The 27,637-nt window shown below is 42.7% G+C and overlaps 1 protein-coding gene across 2 annotated transcripts in view; it reads right to left on the bottom strand.

Moving 5' to 3' along the window:
* Positions 1–27,637, bottom strand: part of LOC121444348 (protein Shroom4-like) — a 97,986-nt gene that overhangs the window by 36,439 nt on the left and 33,910 nt on the right. The window contains exons 1-4 of one of the 2 annotated variants that reach the window (XM_041646164.1): positions 18,443–18,529; positions 13,399–13,533; positions 8,478–10,965; positions 3,265–3,326 (exon numbers count right to left, since the gene is read on the bottom strand). In XM_041646164.1, coding sequence (XP_041502098.1) covers positions 3,265–3,326; positions 8,478–10,965; positions 13,399–13,454 — 2,606 coding nt within the window. In that variant the 5' untranslated portion in view covers positions 13,455–13,533; positions 18,443–18,529. Of the gene's footprint in view, positions 1–3,264; positions 3,327–8,477; positions 10,966–13,398; positions 13,534–18,442; positions 18,530–27,637 lie in introns of those variants that run through there. The other variant, XM_041646165.1, reaches the window with a different exon arrangement.

Consider the following 27,637-nt stretch of genomic DNA (forward strand, 5'->3'; position numbering starts at 1 on the left):
TTTCAAATCTTTTCTCCGAGTTAGCAGTTCTCAATGTGTGGTCCCAGGACCAGTTGTGCCAGCATCATCCAAGGAGCCAGTTAGAAATCTATGCTGATTTTGAGCCCTACTTTGCACCTATGAAATTCGATCGGGGGGGGGGGGGAGGTGGGGAGGGCAGAGTCCAGCAGACTCGTGTTTCAACAAGTTCTCCAGTGTTTCGGCTGCATACTCATCTCTGAGATTCAATACCCTGGGCTAATGCCTACCTGCTGGAACTCTTAGGAAGTTCTGCCATAACTTGTGCAACTCAACTTATAGCACATAGGTTGTTTTGCAAGTAATAATGTGTTATTACTGCTGCTGAACTCGGTGTGGGCTACTATTTTCTGCTCAAGCTGTGGGCAGATACTGCTTCTCGCTGATCTCTTACTAGAATCTCCCACCTTGCTAGGCAAAAGGCAGTGCACATGCTAAGCTTTTAGTAAGACTCTCTTACTTCACTGATGAGTGAGTAGGAGAAGCACTTTGGAGCCTGGTGAGGTGTACAATACTGTTTCTGAAGCAAGACTTCTTGGGGCTAATTAACTCACCAGCTGAGAGGCTTTAGGCAAATGAATGTGTTTGTGTGGACCTCAATTGCTTCTCTGTATTAAACAGAGAAGAAACTACACCTACGCTGATTATACCTACTCTACAACCTCACAGTGATAAATACAGGCTTATAAAAATGCATCCCATGGTGGCTACAACATGTAACTGAGTTATTTACTGCCTCGGGGTATTGTGCTATGGTGAAGCACTTGCTTAGTGTGCAAAAGACCATAGATTCCTTCCCTAGTGTTGAAGAAAATAAAAAGAAAGAAAAACCAGGAAATTGTTAGCATTATTGTTTTCATGTCTTTTTACTCATGCAGTGGTCAACAGATTCTATCTCCTCTTTTGGCAAACAGATGACAAATACCACTTGAAAGGCCTCTCTGTGTTAAGCACATAAAATAAGGCTATGCTCAAGGTTTGGTATCTTTTTTAACTGTCTCAATCTAATAACTTATGAAACTTGACAGTGTCATTAGATTAAAATAATATCCCTAAGGACATAATATAAAGCAGCCCAGAACTTGCGGTGGGAGATGGAGAGGGGATCAAGTCTAGCCATGGAATCCTGCAAAATCTCTGCCTAGGACTTAGACTCTTGAAACACTATGTTGAGGATCTATATAGCAGACTGTCCTTTATGAATTCCAATGGAAGCAGGTAAAATGGGGGATGAGGGAAGGTACAGGAACTTTGGGGTCAGGTTGTCTGAAATCCAACATGACCATTTGCTGTGACCTAGCTGAATTATATAATGTCTCTGGACCTCTCCTATAAACTAGGCAGCACACGCGAACTACTCTGGAGAGTAAACACAATTTTGAATGTAGAATCCTAATGACGGATAATTAGAGATGATTAATAAATATTGGGCATCATCCCCTTTCCCATTGCAGGGTGGAAATGAGTAATTTTTCCATACTTTGGGATCAAAGAAAAGCCAAAATAATTCCTAACTCTACTATCAAATCATGGGGCCAGTATTTAGAATACAGTAAGGAATTATGCCAGTCAAACAGAGTGGCTTTTCCTCTAAGTAGTAGTTTTTAGTTTCCTGTAAGTAGTAGGTCTTCCTCTAAGACCCACAACCTGGGTAGTTGACTAGGTTTCCAGTACGAGGTCTGATTTTCCTCTTGTTGAGTTGGCCTTAGGTCCAATGAGACAGCTGTTGGTTATGACCACAGCTAACTGTGTCTCTTATCCTTCATCAAAGAAGCTTCTAATCAGTGTACTCTAGGGAGGAACCCCTAAATGGTTATCCAGTTCAAAGTGGTCATGCCTAAAGTAACATACATGCAAGCGACGCTAAATGGAGTCAGCAAGTTGCAGTTAAACACTTACGTGTACACACACATAAACGTATGTGTGTGTCTATGTATGTGACAAAAACAACCAAAGAAAAATGGGCCATAAATTTGAGAGAGGATGTATGTGTGTGTGTGTGTGTGTGTGTGTGTGTGTGTGTGTGTGTGTGTTTGAGAAAGAAAAAGAGAGAGAGAGAAGAATAATCAAAGAAAAATAAGCCATAAATTTGAGAGAGAATGTATGTGTGTGTGTGTGTGTGTGTTTGAGAGAGAGAAAGAGAGAGAGAAGAATAATCAAAGAAAAATAAGCCATAAATTTGAGAGAGAATGTATGTGTGTGTGTGTTTGAGAGAGAGAGAGAGAGAGAGAGAGAGAGAGAGAGAGAAAGAAGAATAATCAAAGAAAAATAAGCCATAAATTTGAGAATGTGTGTGTGTGTGTGTGTTTGAGAGAGAGAGAGAGAAAGAGAGAGAGAGAGAGAGAGAGAGAGAGAGAGAGAGAGAGAGAGAAAGAAAAGAGAAGAATAATCAAAGAAAAATAAGCCATAAATTTGAGAGAGAAAAAGTAGAGGGCATCGGAGGAGCTGGAGGAAAGGAAGGGAAAGGCGGAATGACCTAATTATATTTGAATTAAAAATAATGGAGCATAATGTAGACCACCTAAAAGAACTCTGGACTATTTAAGCCTTTCTGTCTTCTGCTTTATTCTGGAGATGGTAACAGGCTTCAAAATCATTGAGAACCCTCTTTCCTATATGGCTGAGACAGCATATCAAAATGTACAAAAAAGAGATCTGACTAGGCAAGCAGCAACCCAGAAGTGACTAGCCCAATTAGAGGAGCTCAGGGTTCCACCCCTGAGCAAAGCGGTTCTTTTTATATTATTCCAAGCTGTATGTGCCTTTCTCCAGCAGTTGTAACCCATGAGCATATTTTTCATGGCCCGTGAATTCTCAACGAGTCCTACTAAAAGTGTGGTGGCAGAACCCAAGAAGCAGGTGCCTCCAACAACCTTGGACAAAGAGAACAGACACTCCTCTCTGTTGACTCCAACCGCTCATGGCCACAGTTTGTGCCTTCTTGCTCATTTCAGCACAGTCTCATTCTCTGTGGCCTTGGGTATAACTAGACAGGGTATAACTACCTCCCTCAGACAGACATACCCTCACAACACTATTTTAAAACGTCCTCACGATCTATCGGCTCTATATTCAGATGGTGACGTAGGGAGGTCATTGGATTATAATTATAGAAACAAGTCCTTGGTGTGAATAGCAAACCAATTCTGTTAAATAAAAAAAAATCAAGCAAACCAAAAGCCATAGCCATTTCTAAAGAAGTTTCTGACACACCCAATCACGCAGCCTGCCAGAGCCGTCACTTACCTCCCTGAATGGCTAGTTTTCCTGTTGCTGGTTATTGGCTTCCACTTGTCCCCAGGAAATTCCTGCAAAAGAAAATCTGGTAAGTTAGGCAACTTTGAATGTCCAGGTCTCCAGGTAGTTTTCCAAACAGCAGCCTGGCCCAGGTTCCTTGGCTGGTAGGGCGGACACCCCCAGACAGTCTACAGCCATGTGCACTTGGGAGGCTGCTGAGCCACGGCACTCATGCAGAGATATCCAGAAAGCACTCAAGGACCTGGACACTGTGGGCTAAGAGTATTCAATTTCCCTCTTGCTCTACACCCCTCCCAAACCACGCCAAAAACTAGTTTAGCATGTTAGCTGTTTGCGCTAGCTCTTGCTTACACTGGGGTTTGGAGATCTTTTGTTTATCCTACCGGATGAACCTGGCCATCATTCCTGCTTTTTCAAATTTAGAAAGCATCTTCTTGGAAGCACTGACCTCAAGGGGGTTTGGAGGGTCCTGCTGCAGAATCTCTCTCCCAGGGTGGGAAAAGGTGGAGCAGAGATGCCAGCTACCCTCATCCTGCAGTTGTTCTTACACCTCTGCCCACATATTCAGACAAGGGTTGACATGAGCTCATCTCTGGGAGATGTAGTATTGGGTGCCCTGGTTCATACACTATACAAGTAGACTGTCTGTCTTGGATGTAGTTTCCTGAATTGCTCAGCCATATATGCCTTTTGTAAAAATTTCCCTTTCTTACTAGAGCCCGAATCTGAATGCATGCTTGCTTTTCAAATTTCTCCTGGTTTTGTGTTTAGCACCCTCTACCTGGAGACTCAGCCCAAGAGAAGGCACTGATTTTCTAAATTCACTTTGCTCCAATACTGCTATTATTAGTCTCTTCCAAGGTTTATTGCCTTAGCCCTAGCAGGCCTCTTTTGGGGCCAAACACCCGGTGAAGCAGAATGACACAGGTCTCTGGTGTCAGTTATACTGGCTAAGACATTTATTATCTGTGCTATGTGAGGGACATTCTGTCAAACCACTTCAAACCTCAGTTTGCTATATGGCAAATAAAGATAGTCAGCGAGGATCAAACAAGATGGGTAGAGAATGCCCAGCACAGTGCATGGTAGCTAGAAGGTTCTGTGGTCACAGCACTGGGGAGTCTGTTGAAGTAAGACCACTTGGGAGGACAAGCCCAGCCTGAATACCACAGGATCTACCTCTGGGTGTTAACAAGGAAAAGGTGGGGAGAACATTCTGATTCCAGCTTTCACAAAACTAGAGAGCAGTCTCTGTTTGGGATAGAGCAGAGCAAATTGAACAATCTTTATTTCAGACTCTTTCTGCCTTGGCATGTTTGTGAGATGTCACTGTCCACAAAGGCACCATAACATGTTGAGCTACAGGATGAGCCAGGATTCCCTGTCCATGAGATGTCTAGACCTGTGGAAGAGCTTAGAAAACAGCAGTGGGTAAACCAGGCGGAGCCCTTCACCCACTCCCACTGACCATTTGAGAGTCTCAGTATTACTTTATTCTTTGGCCTGAGCCACTTAGTATCCTAAAACTGTTCTGTGCTCTTTGAACCCAAGGAGCCATACTCACAGTGGGTAGAGCACTTGAAGATTATAGGAGAACTGGCTGTCTTGGTGAAAGTGATATTGCTAGCAGCCATCCTGTCTGTTACACAGGAGAAGGCCTAGGCTTTGCAATCTACTTATGGAGAGGCAAGTAGCACACACTCCAGAACACAGCTACAGCTAGAAATAGAGCTTCGCTTTCCACATCTACCCTTCAGCAAGTGGATGGCCCACACTCCCTTTTAACTCTGTTATAATATAAACACACATATGTTATATACAATAAACATAAATGCTATACATATGTGCATATGTATATATTGATACTACACATTATACCCATATATATATTAACATTTTTAAACATTATACCATGAATATATGGTACTTGCAATATGGTAGCATATTTATGACCAGGGTACCTATTTCTTGATTGCTAGAAGACTTAATGCATTGCTACATTTAAAGCAGCTTGAATCTAGTGGACAGACATATACACGTTATTTTCATGGTGTTCAGATCCTGGCTCTGCACCTTGTGAGCTGTGTGACCTCTCTGAGACTCAGTTTCCTCACCAGTTTCATGTAAGTGTTAAGTGAAATCATCTGGCAATATATGTAAAACTAACTGGCCTAAACATGTGTGCTTGTAAGTAGAAGCTGATTTCACCTGTCTAGATATCACCGAGTCAGAGCTAGTTAGTTCCCCAACCTTCTTCATGGCAGAAAGAGCTGGCAGGCTCCCAGGCTTTCTTCAGACAGTCACCACAGCAACTACCTTAGTTGCCAGAGCTAGAGTGTCTAAACCTATGCTATACGTCTCACAGGGTCAAAAATACAGGATTCCAGTAACAAGGGTAGAAATGGCATACCCCTATATATATCGTCATCCACGTACCTGAAAGTCTAGTGTCTAAGCAGATATACTTAGTCAGTCTAACAGGCATTAGGAACCCAATGTGTCCCTCCAAGTACAAAAGGAGAGGGATGACATAGGCACAGTTTGCCTATATTGCTACAGCCAACTGCTGCTACCTGTCAAATAAACTTCCTTCTCTTCCGGAGATTCTGGTCCAGAGATGACATCCCTGTACTCATTCTCTCCCTTCTTTCCATTCACCTTCAACCCCCTTTCCTTATTACTTGCTATGAGTACTTCTTTCAGCCAAGATTCTCAAGCTAAGCCAAATTTCCCTTCATCTTAAAATAGCTTACTTATAAGATGATTACTGCCTGGCAGTCACTGTTATAAAGGCCTTGCACATGTTCGCCATTTAATCCACCTTAACGAAGCAGGTGCTGTTATTACCTTCATTTTTCAGACGGAAAAGATTAGGCACTATAAATTCTGGGGAAAGAATTTAAACCCAGTTAGTCTAGTTTCAGCTTCAATGCCTTTTGGGCATTATCTATGTTTTCTTTTCTCTTTTTTCAGCACTGGGAATATTTCCAAACATACCAAAAAGATGGAAGCATTTACCGTGAGCATCCATGGGTCCTATCGAGATGCTACAATTGACATTTTTGCTATCACCTTATCATGGACCTGTTTCCTCCTCTACTCATCAACCGGTACAGCTTAAATTCTGACATGCCCTTCAGAGTGGGTCCCAATGATTTTATCTGCATAAATGTAAAAATGTAAATGACATAGAGGAATTCCTTAAAAGCAATAATCTACCAAAGCTCACTCAAGAAGAAACAGATAATCTCCATAACTCTGTTTCTATCAGGGAAATTAATGTGCAGTTTCAAACATTCTCACACAAAAAATTTCAGGTCCAAATGATTTTAGTAATTTTTTTTATTGTTTTGGTTTTTCAAGATAGGGTTTCTCTCTAGTTTTGGAGCCTATCCTGAAACTAGCTCTCGTAGACCAGCCTGGCCTCAAACTCACAGAGATCCGCCTGCTTCTACCTCCTGAGTGCTGGGATTAAAGGCATGCACCACCACCGCCTGGCTCAGTGATAAATTTTACCACATGCTTAAAGAAGAAAAAAACAGCAGTGCTGTACAAATTCTTCCTGAAAAACAGAAGAGACCTCATTTAGCTAGCATTACCTACTTAAAAAAAAAAACAAAGATTTTATAATACAGACTAAAATCTGTATTAAATGTAGATTCAAGGGCCTTAACAAAATGCTAATAAGTCAGATCTAGCAGCATAAAAAGTTACTACATTATGATCAAGTGGGGTTTATCCTGGAAATGCTAGGTGGATACTTATTTCAAAATCCAACCAGTATAACTCACTATAAATTTAGATTAAAAATTAAAACTATAGCGGCACCTTAATAGAAATAGGAAAACAGTTGAAAGAATCCAAAATTCCTTCTTAATTTTTAAAAAAGAGCTCCTTTGAAGCTAAGACTAAAAGGGCATTTCTCCCCAAGATTAAGAACAACTGTAAAACAACAATCACTAGAAGATCGTAGCCACCAAACTTCACAGGGAAGCCCTGAAAACCAAGCAACACTGTTGCTCTCAACATTCCTTCTGAACAGGCAATTGGGGGATCCCAGGAAAAGCAACAAGCATACAGAACATGAAAAAGATACAAAATTCCTTCTATTCCAAGATGATGCAACCTCCTATGTCCAAAATCTTTTATAATCTACCAATGAGGTACTAGAATTCATCAGTGAGTTTGGCAATGCTATAGGATATGAAGCCAATATACAAAGTTCAACTGTATATGGAGAAGTAGCAACGGACTTCAAGTTAATATTCAGAAAACAATATTGTTTACTATAGCTTCAAAGCCTATTGGAACTGTAGGCATATGTAACCCAAAATACGTGTAAGATGTATAGGCGGGAAATGACAATAATTTATACACGTGAGTATACTTCAAGAATACTTCAGCATGCATATTAAAGTTGATCATTTGCTTATACAATTTTAGGCAAAGTGTGTTTCCTATAAATATTAATGTACATTTGTTGGTTGTTAACACACTCATGTAAATCTAATTTATATCAAGCTCTTACTGTGCTTTCGTGCCCTGTTCCCTTCAACTTCCGTGCAAATACACACTGGAAAACGCTGTTCTCCACCTTTGCTTCCAACAGAAGAGCCATGCTCTCCATTCATCTGATGATGGACAGACATCTAGGCTGGTTCTAGTCCTCAACTGTTGTAAGTATGGTAATTATAACAACAGGTATGCAAGTGTATCTGTGGAAGGACCTGGAGTCCTCTGGATACTATACATACTATAATTTTATTTATTCATAAAGAAAAGAATAAATCATGACATTTACAGAAAATGGGTACAACGAAAAATATTACATCAAGCAAAATAAGCCAGATGCAAGAAGACAGTTAGTACTTTTTATCTTTTATGTGGATCCTACCTTTTATTTTTTATTAGTACTAGCTGTTTTATAAGTGAATATATTTTTCCCTTTAAAAATGACATAACTTCACATTATAATTAGTTCATGGTTTACTTAAGGTCACTCAGATATTAATTTTAAAGTTAGAACAAATTCCAGTCTTGTTCATTTTAAGGAGCAAAACTTTCTTTCCCCAACCTCTAAAGCTGCACAAGTATACTGCAATCTTGGTGATTGAGTGTAGAGACGGGGCTTCATCATTGCAATGCATTGTGATTACATTTCAAAATAATGACTCTCACTCCCCCACGAACCAAGTCCTCACCTGTATTGCTGACTTCCTGGATTTCCAAGCACTGCCAGATGCCAGGCTGCTGTCCTCAAGGGCACCATGCTGAGGATTATGATAGCAAGCTGTACATCGAATGCATTGGTGGTGGTGACATCTACAATTGAGGCAATTTGGCAACAAATTTCTCTTTAGCAATGCAGGGCAGATTTCTCCAGAACAATAAATGCAAGGATCATGCATTACAGTTCCCTGAGCACTGCAGGAATAGGAACAGGTCCTGTGGTAATCGAAATCCCCACAGTGCAGTGGCTTACAGCACAGGGAATTTTCTAGGCCTTTGGTAGCAAAGCATTCTGGGTAAGTGGGAGTTTCTGACTGAAGTGGTGACATGGAATGATATGATTGGTCTGTGGCATGGTATGGTTGGTCTGTGGAATGATATGATTGGTCCAGGGGATGGCATCTCAATTCCCTATAGCTCACTGACTGGAAGTTTTGGTCGATAGGCTTTGGTCTCTGGGTAAAAGGCTTGTTGCTATGAGTGGTTAAGCCTGGCAAATGAGATGTAGACAAGGATTTACTGCTCTCTTCAAAGAACTTTCTTCTGTCTGCAAACGGCAAGAGAATGGCTTCTTCCCCAGCTTGAGCAGTAGATGCCTTCAGTTCCTTGCTGTCATCTGGGCTGGAAGGACCTTCTGTGGATAGTGGCACATGAGCCTGTGGGTTATATTCTGGCGACCATCTCCATTGACCTCCACAGACCCCAGGGGGAGCATTTGCTTTGTCAGTGTCTAAGGAGGGTGAGTCAGATGCCTTCCACCAGGTGTTCAGGCTCAAAGAAGACTGGCCGGACCTCTGGCCAGGGCTTAGCCTTCCCTCTAAGCCTACTCTAGCTTTGGAGCTCTCTGAGCCTTGGCTGAGGCATTCTGAAGACCTAGCCCTGAGAATCATGCTTTTATTGAAGAGCTTGTCTCCCGGGCTAGGGACTTCTTTATATGAAGACAGGAGAGCCGAGTTAGAAGCAGGGAGTGGGGGGCTTTCTGGAGGCTCTTGGGTCTCTTGAACTGGCTCCTTAGTGTCACACAACTGTGACAATGGACCCTTACTTTTCTGGAGCTGGGCTTTCCTCCTCTGAATTTCATTACGAAGATTGGTAGCAAACCTCTCGCTCTTCCGCCGGTTTTGGATGGAGCGGCCCCGGGGACCTCCACTCCTTCTGCCACCTAATCGGCCACCTTCCTTGGGTTCACTGTCACCTTCTTCAGTTGCTTCTGCATGACCAGCCACTTTAGAGGTTGAAAAGACGTCTCTGGCTTGTTGAATAGGGGAGCAAGTGGCAGAGGGCTGCTGGCTAGCCAAGTCACTGCCTGCTCTGCTTGCTCGGTTTGGGTCTAAGTAAGTTCGTTCTGGCAGGGGTCCATTGACCTCTCCAAGTGGGGAACCACTTTGGCTCTGGTACACGGGACCCATCGCCTTATCATCTATGGGCCTGGCCTTCCTTTCTTTGATAGGCTGGTCCTGAGGGTCTCCTGTAGGGAGACCTAGACTTTTCTTTCCCTTAGGGTTGTTGTGCAAAGGGGACACCGTCCACTGGTGCCCATCCTGCCCAGCTGGCAACTCCATCCCCTTGCCACCTCTGGAATCCACGCGCATGCGCTGCAACTGGGACGCCAGCAGCTGTTCCGGAGCACTATGGCGATGCTCTGTGCTTCCTCGGAGGTGTGAGATGGCACCAAAGGACAAAGGGTTAGCCAAATCTGCTGAAGCCTCCTTGAGCAGGCTGAACTCTCTGCTAGAACCCTTGTCATGGGTTTTTGGGGAATCAAGCGCTTTGGAGGAGCCCTCTATCAGTAGATGCTCAGAGTCCTCCTGGCTGGATTCAGAAGGCTGGCTGAGCTCACAGTTCTGGTGGCCCTCGCCTGTCACTTGGTCTTGCCCACTTACGCAGCAGAATTGGTTAGGGCTCCTTGGAGGCAGCAGTGTCTCTAAGCCTTGTTTCTCCTTCTGTTGCAAGGAGTCCATAGGTTCAGACGCACGGCGCTGCTCTCCATTGAGGAGCTGAGCTCTAGAGGCCCGAAGGCTGTCCCGCCTCACAGGAGGCTCTGGTGGACCTTGTACCATCTTGGCAGGTCCTGAGTGTTGACCCTCCTCTGGACAGGATGACTCTTGGGAAGTGGAGGTCCCACGGTCCCCACTAGTACTGTGGCTACTTTCTGAGGTCTCACATGCATTAGCTCGGCCATCGGTGGCTTTAGTTGGCCCTGGGCCTGGCATGACACAGTCTGTGGCGGGTGGTTCCTCTGGCCTAAGGGAAAGGGCACAGTCAGAGGCATTTGAGCTAGCTGAGAAGGAACTGTAGGCCGAGTCACGCTGACTGGGGTACATGTTCTGGTCGATAGGCAAGAGGTGACCCTCGTAGGTAGCTTGGCCTGGCTGTTCTAGGCTCTCCATGCTGCCGATTGAGCTGCTTTTCTCAGTGCTGCAGTGCCGGGAGAGGGGGCACCACTGCACACACACGTCACTGTAAGACACAAGGCATATGCATGAGTTAGCCAAAAAATTAGACCCTTTTCTCACCTTGGCCCGTCCACCATGGAAAAGGGCAGGTCAAGTCAGAGGCACCCCATGTTACAAATGAAAAGAAAATGAGGCAAAGGGAGAAACAGAGGAAAGGAGTGAGGTGACTGACAGAGGGACAGCACAGAAACAGGACGGAATGAGAGACAGGATTGCACAGAGAGGAAGAATGAGTACATATCCCAAAGCCTGGGGAAACCTCATGGGAATTGGGCACAATGTCACTGCTAGCAGCAAGTCTGAAGCTGCTTCTGAGTAGTCTCTGTTGGGTCAGCGTGTGGTTCTCTGCCAGCAGAGACAGTTCAAAGCATCGGCATTAGAGAGGAGCCCTATGGGACTTGATTTGACTTCAGCCGGAGCATTTCCTAAAGCAGTGATTCTCAAAGGCACCACACTCACATGGAGGGCTCCTTATAACAGGCCAGTGGGCCTCACCGCACTTTGGAAAGCCACTCGTGTCAATGAAACAAAGCTCCAGAGAGGGAAGTGACTTTGAGAAGATTTTTTTATTTTTTATTTTTATTTATTTTATTTTTTTTATTTTTTGGTTTTTTTTGAGACAGGGTTTCTCTGTGGCTTTGGAGCCTGTCCTGGAACTAGCTCTGTAGACCAGGCTGGCCTCAAACTCACAGAGATCCGCCTGCCTCTGCCTCCCGAGTGCTGGGATTTAAAGGCGTGCGCCACCACCGCCCGGCTTCTTTTTATTTTTATTTTTTTACCAACTCTAACTAGTGGCACAGTCAGGGATGGAGATGAAATGTTCCTTTGGTCTGGAGATTCGCTAGCACTTTATTTGTAGGGCTGGAGGTGGGACTGAGAACCTGGAACATACTAGGGAAGGGCTCTGCTATGGGGCTACAGCCTCAGAACCGACCATTTTTCTTGATAATAGAAATTTTGATTATTTACTGAGGCCTTTTACAGTCTTCCATCTGAAGCCCAAATGAGATGACTTTCTTCACTTTCTAAGCCATGAAGTAAAGCAAACTGATGATTTCAGCAATCTGCGGAAGAAGCTGAACTGCAATTGGAACCCAGGACTCTCTCCACCCAAAGTCTTACCTCCTCTCTGATAACACTTTTAAATAGGAAAAAATAATAAACTCTGTGCAGATGAAATCAGATAAGAAACAAAGGGCCCTTGTCAGAACCCAGGCATCTACTAAGGCAGGAGCTGCTCTCGGCTGTCATTGTTATCAACGTCCTCCCTACTATTAGCCATGATCTATGAGGGGGCTATGCTTGCCCATACTTCCCTTATCTACTAACAGCCAAAGCCCGCCAGGAAGATCGAGGGAAAGATATCATTTTGAATGTTAAGTGCCATTTCCCAAACACATAGCCAGACTGAGCCAAGAAATGCCATTAGCTCTCCTTGACCAGAAGCTTGCAGGTTGCAGGTTTGCTCTCAGAAAGGCCCTGGCTCAGAAACCAAGCCCCAGCTGAGCTGTGACAGCAGCCCATGAGAGCTCCTGAACAGGTTCCCCTTGTCTTGTTCAATGCATGGCTTTAACCACTTTGCTCAGTTGGTTCTGAGCTAGCAATACATTCATTTCTTGTTGTCAAGGGAACCTGCTATTCACCTCACTTTCTGTGGGAACACACACACATACACACGTACACATCATGTACACACACACTCAGATGGGAGCCAGATCTAGAATATATCTCTGTGCATTCTTCTAGAACAAAACTGCCTCTGCCATGAGTCCCTGGATTCTAAAACCAAATAAAATGAGCAATCTAGGGAAAAATCACGCCTTAGCTTACTTGAGCCCCCCCCCCCCCCGAACAAAAAAATCACTCTTGGAGGGGAGACATGATTATTGAAGGGAAAATACAACTGAGCACTATACTTTGGCTGGCTTTGCAACTGGGGTACAAACAAGTGATTTGTCCCTTGAGCAGTTGTTTCGTTAAAAATGGACAACACCAAGCTCCTATCACTGAGCTGGACTTGGGGAGGTCGCTGCTTTGGAGATTTCTGCTCTGTGAGAGAACCAACAAACACTAGAGGAAGTTCCTAGTGAGGGACTATGGATAGAGAAGACTGCCTCCAACAGGAATCAAGAAAAGAATCTGAAGAAGAATCAATAGTGAGGCAGAATGAGAATCAGGGCAGGGTGGTTATTTTTGTGGTTCAGATGAGGTACTTCAAGGAAACACTACCAAGAAGGAAAAATGCAGACTCAAAGTCATGGTGCTAGCCTGGTAGTCATACAATTAGATAAGAGCCCAGGGACTCTAAATGGCCGTGCTATTTTCTGCTATACCCATTCAGCTCTAAAACATCAAGCAGGGACAAGATGAGAGGACGCAAGTGACCAGGCTGTTCATCCTCTAGCCCACCTTGAAGCTGGCCATCCTGCAGACTCACCTTGTGTTGCAACCAGAATGCCAAGACAAGCTGAAGGCTTCAGAAGGGAAATGCATGGTGGTAGCCGCTTCAGGGCACCCCTCCAATAGCTTGGCCACATGCCATGAGTGCGGCCTACTGACGGGGATGTTTCTCCTACAACAAGAAAGAGCCAGGAAGTCAGTGCTGAAATCACTTCCCAAGCGACTTCCGTCCCTACCCCCTTTCCATTCAACGAGCTAGATTATCTTCCAAGGAGTTAACGTAGACATCCAAGTGTTCCCCTTAGCTTCATTACTCAAATTTCCTTCATCCAAGGGATGATTACTGGAGACATAAAATGCCAGGTTCAGTGGAAATGTTTTGTTCATAAACATATCCAGGGGGCTGGAGATATGGCTCAGTGGTTAAGAGCACTGACTGCTCTTCCAGAGGACCTGGGTTCAATTCCCAGTACCCACATGGCAGCTCACAACTGTCTGAAGATCCAGTTGCAGGGGATCTGACACCTTCACACCAATGCACATAAAATAAAGTTAAAAAAAGCATAAAAATATTTTTTTTTAAAAAAAAAACATATCCAGGTATCACTGGGCAATGGTGGTGCACGCCTTTAACCCCAGGACTCAGGAGGCAGAGGCGGGTGGATCTCTGTGAATTTGAGGACTAGCCTGGTCTACAGAGGGAGTTCCCGGTCGGCCAGGACTACATAGAGAAACCATGTCTTGAAACAAACCAAAGCAAACAAAAGCATACTCAAGGATGTATACTAATTCTAAACACACAGTAGATGCTCAGTAATATTTGTGGATTGCACAAAAGCTGCTGACGAATGAATAGCAAGCCTACCTGCACTTGTCTTTAAGGGAAAATATCAATATGATCAATCTTCCCATTTTTCTCTGCAAAAGGACGTGAGTGGTTGAGATTCTTTAACAAGTCAGCGGTGGAGTGTGAATTGTTCAAATATTCTTCATTAATTCTGTTAAGTATTTATTGTATGTTTACTATGTGTCTTCTAAAATACATATATTTCTGGGGATATTACCATGAGTCAAACACAGTCTATACTTTTGAGAGCTTGCTGACTCATGAATGAGACAGAACTAACTGAAACGAAGTACCATGAAATTGCCCTAGAGACTGAAGGTTAAGATGGACACAGACACACATAAAGGAGATACTTGAACTTGCAGACAAAGTCATGACAAAGAGTCCAAACTCTTGTGAGAAGAAAAAGGACAAAGTGGTGAACAGGCTAGGGTGACAGAAGAGATTGGCTATTTAGCATGATGGGGGCAAATAACTGGAAACAGGTCTGCGGCCAATGCCCTCAAATATAACCAGAGGTTCTGTCTGGGGCTAAAGCCTACAACCGCAACTCTTACAGTGACTTGCTTATATACGGCCCATCCATGTCAACTGTCACACTTCATATGATTAGATGCCACTCTTACGAATGGGAAAGCTAAGCCAGGACATGGTAGAACTAGGGAAGAAAGAGATGGCTGACGGGAGGGAGAATAGAAGCAGGAGAAGACATACAGATGAGAGAGCAGGAGAAGAAGTAGAGAAAGGGAGAGGGCACAGGAGGGCCAGGTAACACAAGAGACAAGGAGAGATGACAGAGGGATAAACAAATGTCAGAAGGAAAGACACTGAGAAAATTTATGGGAATATACAGTGGGTGCCAGGAAGATGAATCCGCTGAGGGACAAAATCCACTGAGTAGATAGTAGAAAGATATCTAGATGATATATTATTTAATAATTTATTCATGGGCCCCTTATTGGGCACTGGTGGTGCAGATAAGGACTCCTGTTGTCAGAAAGCTTGCTATCCAGTGGGATAAATAAATTCTCTAACTCCCATGAGCAGGCAGAGTCAAGAAGGAGCCCTGCAGCCTCTCTGGAAATGCAAAAATACTGAAGACTCAGACAGCACAAAGTCAAAGTCTAAAAAGGTAGTCCTGAGGAGCAGGCTTTGCTGGAGGCAAAAGACACAAACAAGGAAATATATGGGAAGAAGGGCAGAGAAAGTTACCTATCAAACATCAGGACCATAGATCAGCAGCAGTGGCTAAAATTTGTGGTGAGGTCCCATCCTCATAATCACATTGTCCTATGATGGAACATTGAATACACAGCAAGAAGACTGAAGGTCCCAGAAGGCACTTGCTCTATGCTTGGTTGGAATATCATACCCAAAGCTGTGGTGTTGGGAGAACGCTGCTGTTACTCGCATCCAGCAGTCATGTGGTCAAAGAGTCATGTGGTCAAGCATCTCCCAGTTGGAGGAATGCTTACTATTAGGTCTGTATACATCTATTATTATGGCTGGTGCTTCTAAACACTGAGACTGTAGTTATAAAATAGGGAACCTATGCTATTTTGGGTCTTTCTTCCATATCCAGGATTTCTAAGTTTCTTCTGAGTCAAAAACATGAACTAGTAAGCATTGATTTTCCCAACTGCTTAATCCACTATTTGCTCTGTTAAGTCTTCTCTTATAAAGTATCTTTGGCTTGTCTACCTGTTCCATCTATGTACCCTGCTTTCCCCCTTCTCTCTCTCTTTCCTTCCTCTCTCAATTTTGGTACCTTTATAGAACTACAATTCTCCTTCCAGAATCCACTGCTACTACCTTTCAATTCTAGTTATGCCCTCAATACTGTGTCCAAAGTATTATGTCCACCTGCCAAAGAGTATATTTCCACCCGTGGCTTTTAGATCCTACCAGGTTAAACAACAACCCAATTGGAGGGGCATTCTCTACCACTGAATTCCAATGCTTTACCCTGTCCTGCTTTAAATACAAACTGGATCAGATTTCAAAGCCTCCATAAGCTGTATTATACTAGAGCTTCATCTTCTTGCTCTGATCACACTTTGTAGCTAGCTCTGGTTTTTCCCAACTCTCCTTTATTGTCATTCATTTTTTAGTAGAATTTATCCCAGTAATTGGACTGTTTTGATTACAATCCCAACTCTATCACTTACTAATTTCTGTTGCTGTCAACAAGTGACAGCTTCTCAGAATTATTATTTCCATAGCAGTAAAAGGGGGATATTCCCAATGGTCATTAACTTGCACATCTTTGTGGACATGAGCCACTAAACAGTATACAAATTAAAGGAAATAAGTATGTACTGCCGGTGTCATCTCCTCCGGGGAGTCTATCCCAAGGAATGTAGTCCTCATAATTTAGCCCATCATAACATGCTATTTTGTATTGCTTATCAACATTTTGTGTGTATTAGCTTTGTCCTACTAATTATATTAAATTAGTAAGTTATGCAAAGCAAAAGTCTAGCATTTTCTATGCTCCTGATTTCTTGAGAAATGGAAGAGTAACTGGCTAGGTTATTATAGGAGTTAGAAGCAGCATCCTCACCTGCCTATGTTATTGTGGGTATTAGAAGAAGCCTCTCAAAAAATATTGTAAAGAATCTGCCTAGGCAGTTTGGATGCTCAACTTACTAGACCTGGATGGAGGTGGGGGTTCTTTGGACTTCCCACAAGGCAGGGAACCCTGATTGCTCTTGAGGCTGAGGAGGGGAGGGGACTTAATTGGGGGAAGGGGAGGGAAATGGGAGGCGGTGGCGGGGAAGAGACAGAAATCTTTAATCAATAAATAAATTAAAAAAAAAGAATCTAGTGCTTTACCAAGTGTTCAGTAAATCCCACTGAGTACAATATTGGCTATTAGCTCAAAGTTGTCCTTTTAAATGGCTCAGGGCGCATCCAACTAAGTGTGCTCGAGAAACTTCTGTCAAGGTTCCGCTGCACTACTCCCCTGCTACACTTAAAACAGTAGCTGAAACAGGCCCAGCAGTCTCTAGGGTTTCTCCAGTAGAAAATAATCCCAGAGGAGACAGAGGAAGGGAGGGAGGGCTCTGGAGACACTAGAAAAAAAAGAAAGACTGGGAGGAAGGAAATCTCAGCAGAGAGCCAGATCAAGTTCCCACTTAACCCTCGTTTAAGAAAAGGAAGAAACAGCCCGCAAGCCCAGTACCTGGTCTGTTATCATTTGTGAACTGTCCTAGACTCGGCAACGCTTGTGTTCAAACCTTAGTTGTGCAGCCTTGCCCAAGGATTTTCTGAGGTGTTGATTTTTTTTTAACTTGGGCAAGGGGGCTGGGCTGGAACCTAGGATCATGTATGCTAGGCAAGTAGTCTATACCACCAGAGCTTGGGTTGTATAGTTTATAGTCTTTATATGGAAAGTAGGATGATGACTATTTCTCTGATATAAACCATATAAACGATGCAATCCCATGTGTGAAATCGATTGGTATAGTGCTTAATACGGACATTCTATAAATGTATGAAAAAAATAAAACAGGGTCCTCTACTGAACAGTGAAGCTATGTCAGGTACTAAGTACCTCATAGGTATTAGCTGATTTAATCCTCACTTCCATGTCGTGCTAAGACCTATTTATTATTACCCCCGCTTTATCAATAAAGAAAGAGAAATGCAGAAAACTTACATTATTTTTCAGAAACACATAGCTAGCAACAAGATCTATGGTTAGAATTAGGATCAAAACTCAGACCTGGGACTAGCAGGGTGGTTCATCAGGTAAAGCATTTGTCGCACAAGCCAGAACCCACATAAAGGTACACAGGAAGAGCCAAAGACACAGAGCTGTCTTCTGGTACACAAACGCTCACACACAAATAATAAATTTGAAGAAAAAACATGCTCAAAGGGCTCGGCCTCATAAAGTTTATATATCTAAGGCTTGACATAAACATACCTCAAGAAGCGTAAAAAACAAGGAGGTCCCGGTGGTTCTAGACTTAAAACTATTTCCTCCAGAGGAGAAGGGGGAGGATGAGCGACAAGTAGTGTAAGAGAAGCCCAGGCATCAATTAGACAACCTGACCTCAATATAGGGACGACTAGAACCCTCATCCTTTTTCCTAAAGCTGGGGTAGGCACTAGGACTGCACATATTCTATAACTTCGTATCCTCGAATGCCTGTCTTAGGAAGAAAACCAAGACACCAAAGGAAGACAGTGGGAGAAGGCAAAAGTTGGAAACTGTGGTTGTACCTACCATGGAAGTTGCTCAGGGAGAAGAGGTGGCTTATGACAGATTGGAGTATGCAGCTACTTCAGTCTCAACCACTCCAGTGTCTTCTCTTAGCTGGGGACCATCAGCCCTCTACTTAAGACCCTTCTGGGCGTGAGGCAGGCAGCCCAAGATCCTAAATGCCATCCAAGGAGTTCAAGTGGACAGCAAGCGACAGCTATCAGCCTGCTTGGGTTTTTCTGTGGCCACAGCCTTAGGGAACGTCAGCCAGTGTCAAGGGCTGGATAAGAGTAAAGACCTTGCTCCAGGAACCAGCCAGCGCCCTAGTGGCAAGGCAAAGGAAGAGAGGCAGTTCCAGCAGCAACTCTCCCTTCCCCCCTACCCCCACCCCATTCCTGCCTCCTACCTCTTCTGTGCCCTGGCCCATCCCATCCCCAGCTCAGAGACCAATAAGGAAGCTGGGCCCCTAGCCACTGCTAGAACTCAGGAAAGGAGCAAGGAAATGATGTTTGGGAAAGATAAAGCGGGTGTCTAAAAAGAATTTTTAAAAATACACGTAAGTGAGAGAGAAAAACACCCCAGACGCATACACTTAAAAGAATTCCTGCACTTCCTGGACTGAGTTGACCCCACCCAGCCATCTCCGCAGGTCCTCAGGGCCCCAAGAAAGAAGAACCAGCCTGGCTTAGCAGCCTCCAGGTCCAGAGAAATGATACTATTTTTATAAAGTACTCATTTTTATAAAGCTAGGGACCACTGACTTAAACATTTTTCAAGGTAAGGGTCCTTCTGCGATACAAGAGTTTACAAATATTCCAGTCTTTTACTTTCAAGCAAGTGAGCATCTGTTTCTTGCCAAAGAAAACTTAATCTCACACTAAACACTCCAATTCCAGAGAAAGAGCTGATGAGCAATGTTAGAATAGTGGCGCGTGCTATCAGTTCACGCTGAACTCTGGCAATCGTACCTTCTATGGGCTTCGATTTCTTCTCTGAAAAATAAACCAGGAACTCAGTTGTCAGGAGTGGTCCTTGCACCTATGACATAAAGTATTGTGGGGGTGGTACATCCAAGTCTGAGGTGCACAGTAATACCCTTACTGACTCTGTGCTGGCCAGAACCCAGAACATTCTATTACAAATTTGTTATACCCCCAAGCCCAGGCCCAGGTATCAGAACTTAAGTTTTCTTAGGGATGTCAAGTAAGGGCTTTCCCGTCATAATTAACTTGATCCCTACTCCAATTTCCCTTGGCCTCTGGCTCCAATTTTGGTAATTTATGGTTCCCATGAGGGCTTTTGCAAGCTCCCTCAAGACAGAAAGTATGCTAGGGCTTTCCTCTCAGGGGAAGTTAGCCCCATCCTCCTGCATTCCTCTGTACCTCACATAAGTTTATCAATTTATACAAGTACTATTGCAGGGCTAAGTTTATAGGGAATACGGAGCTGACTTGAAATCTTGACTTCCCTTAAATGAACTTTCTTGGCCTACTGACTGTCATAGAATTTTTAATTTCTCATGTATGGAGCACAGTTGGCATATAACAGGCATATAACAGGCACTTGATAAACTATATATATATATATATATATTGTTATTCATACTAAGCTTAACCAAAGTGTACAATGAACACCGTGCTATTAGTAGCAAGAAAATTGGTTTCTTCAATCCAAACAGGGATAGATGAGAAAGGTTCAGCTAAAAGAAGGCTCAAAGCCAGACTTCGTGCTCTCAAGCAGCACTTGTCAAACTTCACTGGGCATGTGGGTCATGGGGCAGCAGACTCTGACTTGGTGGATTTAGAACAGGGACAAAGCAATGATTTTCTACAGAGCGTTAGGATGAGCCTGCTCCCGTGATAACCACATCAGTACCAACATACTGGCAAACAATGCCTGTTACAAAAACAAAAACATTACAAGGAAAAAAGTCTATTCTCACTTTAATACTCAGGTTTGGGTATCTAGTCTTTTGTTGCCTCTGGTTGCCAAATATCTTCCTCTTTTCATTCAGCAAGTTTGGTCCATGCAAGTGTTTATCTGATTAGGTTTCTTGAGCCCCAGGTCTGAGCAAAATAAAGACCACCTATTTTGATAACAGTCAGAGGCCATGGCAGGACAGCTGAAACTGAGCCAAAAATGAGTAGAGCTCAAAGGATATTCTTGGCCTTGGTTAAGGCAGGGAAGCAGTGAGGCCAGGAAGGTCGGATAGTCCCCAGATGAGGTGATTAGCAGGTGGGCACATAGGCAGAGAAATCCTCGGACAAGGAAAAGTAAGATAAGAACTCAAGTAATAGTTGGCCAGTTTGGAATTTTCTAGAGGTTAGAAAATACGGGGGAGTGATGATGGTTGCAGCATAGCAGATAATACGATAGACTCTCCTGTGCTTGGAGCAAGGCACTTCTTTTTGAAGACCCAAGAAGACAAGCACTTAGTCTGGGGTGGGAGGATAGTATATACATGCAGCGAGAAGTGGCAGATCATTCAGAAGCTGACTTCCAGAAGAGTCCTTTAAAGACTCTTGTGAGGGGGGAGGGAAACAGAATAATTCTGGAAGGAGCTAATCTCCAGCTACCCTAGTCGGCTGTGGTGTCAATATATTTTTACAGCACCTCCTGTCTTTGTTCTTGGTTCAGTAAACCCCTTTCAAGACAGTGGATGGGAGATGACAATCAAAAAGTGAACCATGGCTCTTTCCCACCCAGGGCAAGAGGAAAATGTGACCCTTATTATTTGGGACTGTGGTCTGGGCTGTAATGCAATATGGACTCTTTCCTCTTCTGAAAGTGTTTGGATAAGGAGAAGCACAAAAGAGTGTCCTTGATTAGCTCTGTTTACTTTCTGGGGCTCTTTTAGCCACCCCACAAATAGTAGATTCCACCTTCTGCACACAAAGAAGCCCAAGCATATCCTGGCCCACTAGGCAGGAAGAGAAGCCTACCGATCGGGGGAGGGGGGCCAGGGCAGTGCAGAACAATATACATGCATGGCTTGTTTATCTGGCAGAGAAGGGAAAGGCTTGGTCATAATGGAGGGACACAGAACTCTGAATGCCTTTCCCTACTAGACAGCTGGCTAGGGGACACTGAAGCCTAGTGATCCAGATACCCTTCTTTATCAAAGACTCAATCAAATGGGGAAAATAAGAGTGAGTGTGAGTGTGTGTAACTTAATTTTTTAAATTTCTTTTTATTGCTTCACAATATCCTACATGTATATAATATGCTGTGATCATCTACACCCCCCCATTACCTCCCCTTCAATTCCTGTCCCTTCAACCCACCATTATTCCCTCTCAATTTCATGTGCTTTCTTTTTCTAATACCCACTGAGTCCACTTGGTGCTGCCCATATGTGCATGAAGGTAGGAGCACCTATTGGAGCATGGGGTAGCATCTCAGGGGCTACGTCCCGGAAGAAAATGTATTCTCTCTCAGCAACCATCATTTGCAAATAGCTCTTCAGCTAGAGCTGGAAACCTGTGACTTCCTTGTGCATTCCCGCTGTAATTGTGTTTGCTTTGATCTTGCACAGGTCTTGTGCTCCTGTGAACTCTAGTGTGTGACTGCCCTGACATGTCTGGACAAGATTGTTTAGCTATTGTCATTAAGTTTTTGTTTGGGTTCCCTCAGATTTTTTTTTAATGTTCTTCTCATACACAACACACCCTAACTGCAGGTTCCCCTACAAACTTTCTGCTTAGGACTGTCTTCATTGTATCCTGAAATCTAGGAGTGTTGTATTTACATTTTCATTAAATTCTAGTAAATTTTAATTTTCTTTGTTATTTCTTCAATTTTCCATTCATTATTCAGTAGGGTGTTCTCCGATATCCATGACAATGTGTATTTCGTGATTTCTATTGCTGTTTTATAACTAGGCTTATTCCACTGTGATCAGACATAATCCACACACTTATGGACACTTGATTTTTTGACAAAATACCCAAAATTGTACAGTGGAAAAAAGAAAGCATCTTCAACAAATGGTGCTGGTAAAACTGGATGTCAGCATGTAGAAGAATGTAAATAGATCCATACCTATCACCCTGAACAAAACTCAAGTCCAAGTGGATCAAAGACTGAACCTAATAGAAGAGTGGGGAATAGCCTTGAATGCACTGGCACAGGAGTCAATTTCCTGAATAGAACACCAGTACCACAGACACTAAGATTGACAATTAATAAATGGGACCTCATGAAACTGAAAAGCTTCTGTAAAGCAAAGGACACTGTCAAGAGGACAAAGTGACAGACTACAGAATGGAAAAATATCTTCACCAGCCCTACATCTGACAGAGGTCTGATCTCCAAAATACACAAAGAACTTAAGAAACTAGACATCAAAATATTAAACAATCCAATTAAAAATATGGGGCACAACTCTAAACAGAGAATTCTCAGCAAAAAAAAAAAACTCAAATGGCAGAGAAGCACTTAAAGAAATATTCATCATCTTTAGCCATCAGGGAAATACAAATCAAAATGACTCGGAGATACCATCTTACACCTGTCAGAATAACTAAGATAAAAACACAAATGATAGCTTATGTTGGAGAGGATGTGGAGCAAGAACACGCCTCCATTGCTGGTGGGAGTGTAAACTTGTACAGCCACTTTGGAAATCAACACAGCAGTTTCTCAGAAAATTGAGAATCGAGCTATCTCAAAATTCAGCTATACCAGTCTTGGGCATATACCCAAGGGATATTCAATAATACAAGAACACTTCTTCAACTATGTTCATAACAGCTTTATTTGTAATAGCCAGAACCTGGAAACAAACTAGATGCCCCTCAACTGAAGGATGGTTAAAGAAAACGTACTACATTTACATAATGGAGTATTACTCAGCTGATAAAAACAAAGACATTATGAAATTTTCAGACAAATGGATGGAACCAGTAAAAATCATCCTGAGTGAGGTAACCTAGACACAGAAAGGCAAACATGGTCTGTCCTCACTCATAAGTGGACATTAGCTGTAAAGTTAAAGGATAGCCATCCTATAATCTACAGATCCAGAGAGGCTAGGTAACAAGAAGGGCCCAAAGGGGGATACACGGACCTCCCTGGGAAGGGGAAATATAGGAGATCTCTTGAGTGGATTGGGGATGACTGAGCATGGGAACTTGAGGGATCAGACTCAAGGGGTGTGTGGAGCAGGGAATGCTGAGAAAGATGACTGGAAAGCAGGGCTTTATGGGGTTGGGTAGGAACCTGATACAAGGCAAACTCCTCCAAGTCTACCAGGATGACCCCAGCTAAGACTCCTAGCAATTGTGGGTATATACCCTGAACTGATCATCACCTGTGATCAGATTGGTAACTCCTGTGGTTGTCAGCAGAGAGCCTTCATCTAGTGACTGATGGAGGCAGGTTCAGAGACCCATGGTCAAACATTGAGCTGAGCTCTGGGAGCCCTGCTGAGGAGCCAGGGGCATTAGGGACATCACAAAAAACACTCAGAAACAGATAGCTTGACTCCTAGGAACTCTGAGAGTCTGAAGCAACAACAAGGGAACCTACATGGGAAGGAACTAGGTCTTCTGCATATATGTGACAGTTTTGCAGCTTGGTCTACTTGTGGGATGACTAACAATGAGACAAGGGGCTATCCCTAGTGCTTTGACTATTTTGGGGGGAACCTATTCTTCATGCTGGATTGCCTTGCCAAGCCTGAATACAGGGGGAGGTTTTTGGCCTTAGGGCAGCTTGATACACCATGGCTTTGCTGATGCCCTTTTCAGAGTGAATATGGAGAGGGATGGATTTGGGGGATGGAGAGTGGGGGAGAAGTTGCAGAAAAGAGTAGAAAGAGAGGAGGGAGGAGAGGTTGTGGTCAGGATGTAAAATAATTAAATTTAAAAAGTAAATAAAGTACCATTTTATCTTTCACTTTTAAATTATTCTCCAATCTTCTAGATGACATATACATAACTTTATGAATAACAAGAAATTCCTAAGGAAAAATGACTGGGTTCTACAGGAATCCATAACTTACCCAGGCAACTATACAGTTGCCCCACACATTCCTACTAAGGGTCTCCAGTTGAACATATGACTATTAAACTATTTCAGACATCTGGATTTTGTCCTCAGAGTATCAGCCTAGCAAAATGTCTTTCCAAATACTTTCCCACTGCTTGGTATTAAATAACTTCACTTCTCCAATTAAAAAAGATTGTATGTGACAAGTTCATTTTATTTGGGGGGTTAGGTAATTGGAAATGAAACCTAGGGCCTCAGACATGCAGATCCCTGACCCTACTATTGAGTTCTATCATCTGACAAGTTGTTACTCATGGTACTAGTGCTGAGAAATGGTAGTGGCTGTAAGATCAGATCATGGCTGGAAGAATAAGAAGAAAGTTTTTGGGGCCGCATAGCAACAGAACACTGGGGAATTAAATTGAGGTCACTATCAAGGGTTGAAGAATGGATACATGAAGTATGCATCAAGTAGCAGGTGCCAAGCCATCCAGCAGCTAACCCTGTGTATGGCATTGTAGTCAATAAGCACCTTCCATACACAAGAGCCCACCAAGCCCTTGCAATGATCGCATAACTACTCCTACAGAAAAGAAGAAACCCAGGCTGCAGAGACTTAAAGTAAGACTTGAACATAAGTTTTCTAGCCAAGTTTCTGTGCTGTTTCCTAAGTTTTACTAAGATAGCATTAGCATCCCCTGGAATTGTAGCACAATGCAAATTCTGAGGCCCCACTTCAGAACTTCTGAATGAGAAACTGGGAGGGAGACACTAAGGCATATTTCTACAAGTTCTTGATGTAATTCTGGTACAAGTAGGCATGGTCAAGCTTGGTAACCTTTACTCAACCATATATTCTGGAACAGTGATTCCAATTCCTTTTTAAAGTACTACTGATGGCCACTGGTGCCTGTTCTTAGACACATGTGGAACCATGCCCTCTAAGGCAGGCTGAGGGTCTCTTCGCTGCTGTCATTGCTAAATACATAACAGACAGTAACTGCTTGAAAAGTTCTTGGCCTCTGGGGTAGGAACAGACTTCTCTATGATGAAGAAGGTTTCAGAACTACAAACACAGTTTCTGGGTTATGACTGTTTTTGTCAGAAGGACATACAAGCTGACAAGCAATTTCCATATGTCTTCCCTGGGAGGCCTTACCTGGCTGAATCATAGTCTGTGTACACCCCTGGGAATTTTTGCAGTCTGAGGTATTTATAAACTTATAGTTTATTAATCTTCAATTTTCTGTGACTTTCTTTCTTTCTGTAGTGCTATAAAATTCAGTTGACACACATTTATGTTATACATGATGATTTACATATGCAAACATTAATTAATGTTTAAATTATGATAGTACATTTACCATAAAACACAGGTAGAGAGAGTGTGTGAGTGTGTCTTTGCGTGTGTGTGTTGGTGAGATGAGAACATTTAAGTTCTAACTTAGGCCCCCATGATGGCACACCCTTTGGCAGGAATTTTGCAAGCTTCAGACCAACCAGGGATACATTGTGAGATCCTGTCCAAAAAAGAAAAAGTCTACTTTCTTTCTTATAGAATCTCAAATAACAACAAAAATTTCCAGGACTGCGCAGATACACTGCTGATATTTTGTATTTCTTGAACTTTTTTAAAATATATTTTTATTTCTGATATTTTAATTACATCTTTCCCTTCTCGCCTCTCTCCAAATTCTCCTTGTACACCCTTTGTTCTTTTTCAGATTCGACAAATTTTTAAGGAATACTAACGCTGTTTCACAAAACAGAGAGTGAAGAAACACTATCAACATTATCCTGTGAAAACAGCAGTCTCCTGCAATATTAGAACATAATGACAATGAAAAGAAAACTACAGACCATGTTCCCTTATGAATACAGACGCAAAACAACTCAGTAAATAGTTGAAAACTAAATAAATGCCACTTTAAAAACATTACAGGTCATAGCTCATGTTGGTTATATTCCAGGTATATAAGGATAATGTTACACTCATAAACAAATGTAATAGCAAATAAATATGGAGAGAAGTGAGATGTTTATTCAAAAGATACAAAAGAAATGCAGGGCGGTGGTGGCGCACGCCTTTAATCCCAGCACTCGGGAGGCAGAGGCAGGCGGATCTCTGTGAGTTCTAGGCCAGCCTGGTCTACAGGAGCTAGTGCCAGGACAGGCTCCAAAGCTACAGAGAAACCCTGCCTCGAAAAACTAAAAAAAAAAAAAAAGATACAAAAGAAGGTTTCTAATAATGTCTAACATTCCTTCAAGATAAAAGTCCTAAAGAAGCTAGAAATAGAAAAAACATAACTCAACACATTAAGGATAGATAAAATAAACTGATAGAGAACACCACAGTAAGTGAGGGAAACCAGAAATCATCTCTAAGAGACAGACAGACAGACAGACAGACAGATGAACAGTCAGACAGACAGACAGACGGTGGCAGCCCACTCTCTCCACTCTTTTTCTGTACAGATGTTTGAAATATTACAGCAAAATAGGCAAGAGAAAGAAATTAATGGAATAGAATAAGAGGAAAAAGGCAAATTATCCCTGTTTGCAGATCAAATTCTACTATATTTATAAGACCTTAAAGATGCTATAAGAGAAATCTAAGATAAGATAAATAATTTCAGCAAAGTATAAGAAAAAAAAGATATCATACAAAACTAGTAGATTTTCTATAAGTCAACAAAAAAAAAAATCTCCCGAGAAAGAAACCAAAGGGAAAAAATCCAATTTACATAGTCTCAGAAAGATCGGAGGAATTGTGAAAATGGCTATATTACCCAAACTTGTGTAGGGTTTAATGCAATTTCCTTTGAAAGTCTAATGACATTCTTCATACAACTAGAAAAAAACAAAACCTAAAATCCACATAGAAGCATAAAGATTCCAACCACTCAGAGCAGGCCAGAGTAGAAAGGGCAATACTGAAGTTATTAAAATGCCTGGTTGAAGTCACACTACAGAGGTATAGTAATGCAAACAGCAAAAGTGCTGCACAGACATAGATAAACAGACTAACATAATGAAACAGAGGCTGCAGAAGTAAACCCATGCAGCTATATCCACTTGAGATTTGAAAAAGGTGCCAAGAGCAAACATGGAGGAAAAGATAGCCTCATCATGAGAAAGGGTACAGGGAAAACTGGATACCAAGAGAATAAAAATTTATTGTGGGGAAACGGATATAACTTGAGATCGTATGATAAGTAAATAAGCCAT

The sequence above is a fragment of the Microtus oregoni genome, unplaced genomic scaffold (genome assembly GCF_018167655.1).
Source record: "Microtus oregoni isolate MIOR12 unplaced genomic scaffold, Mior012 000121F_001, whole genome shotgun sequence".
In the NCBI taxonomy this organism is placed as follows: Eukaryota; Metazoa; Chordata; class Mammalia; order Rodentia; family Cricetidae; genus Microtus; species Microtus oregoni.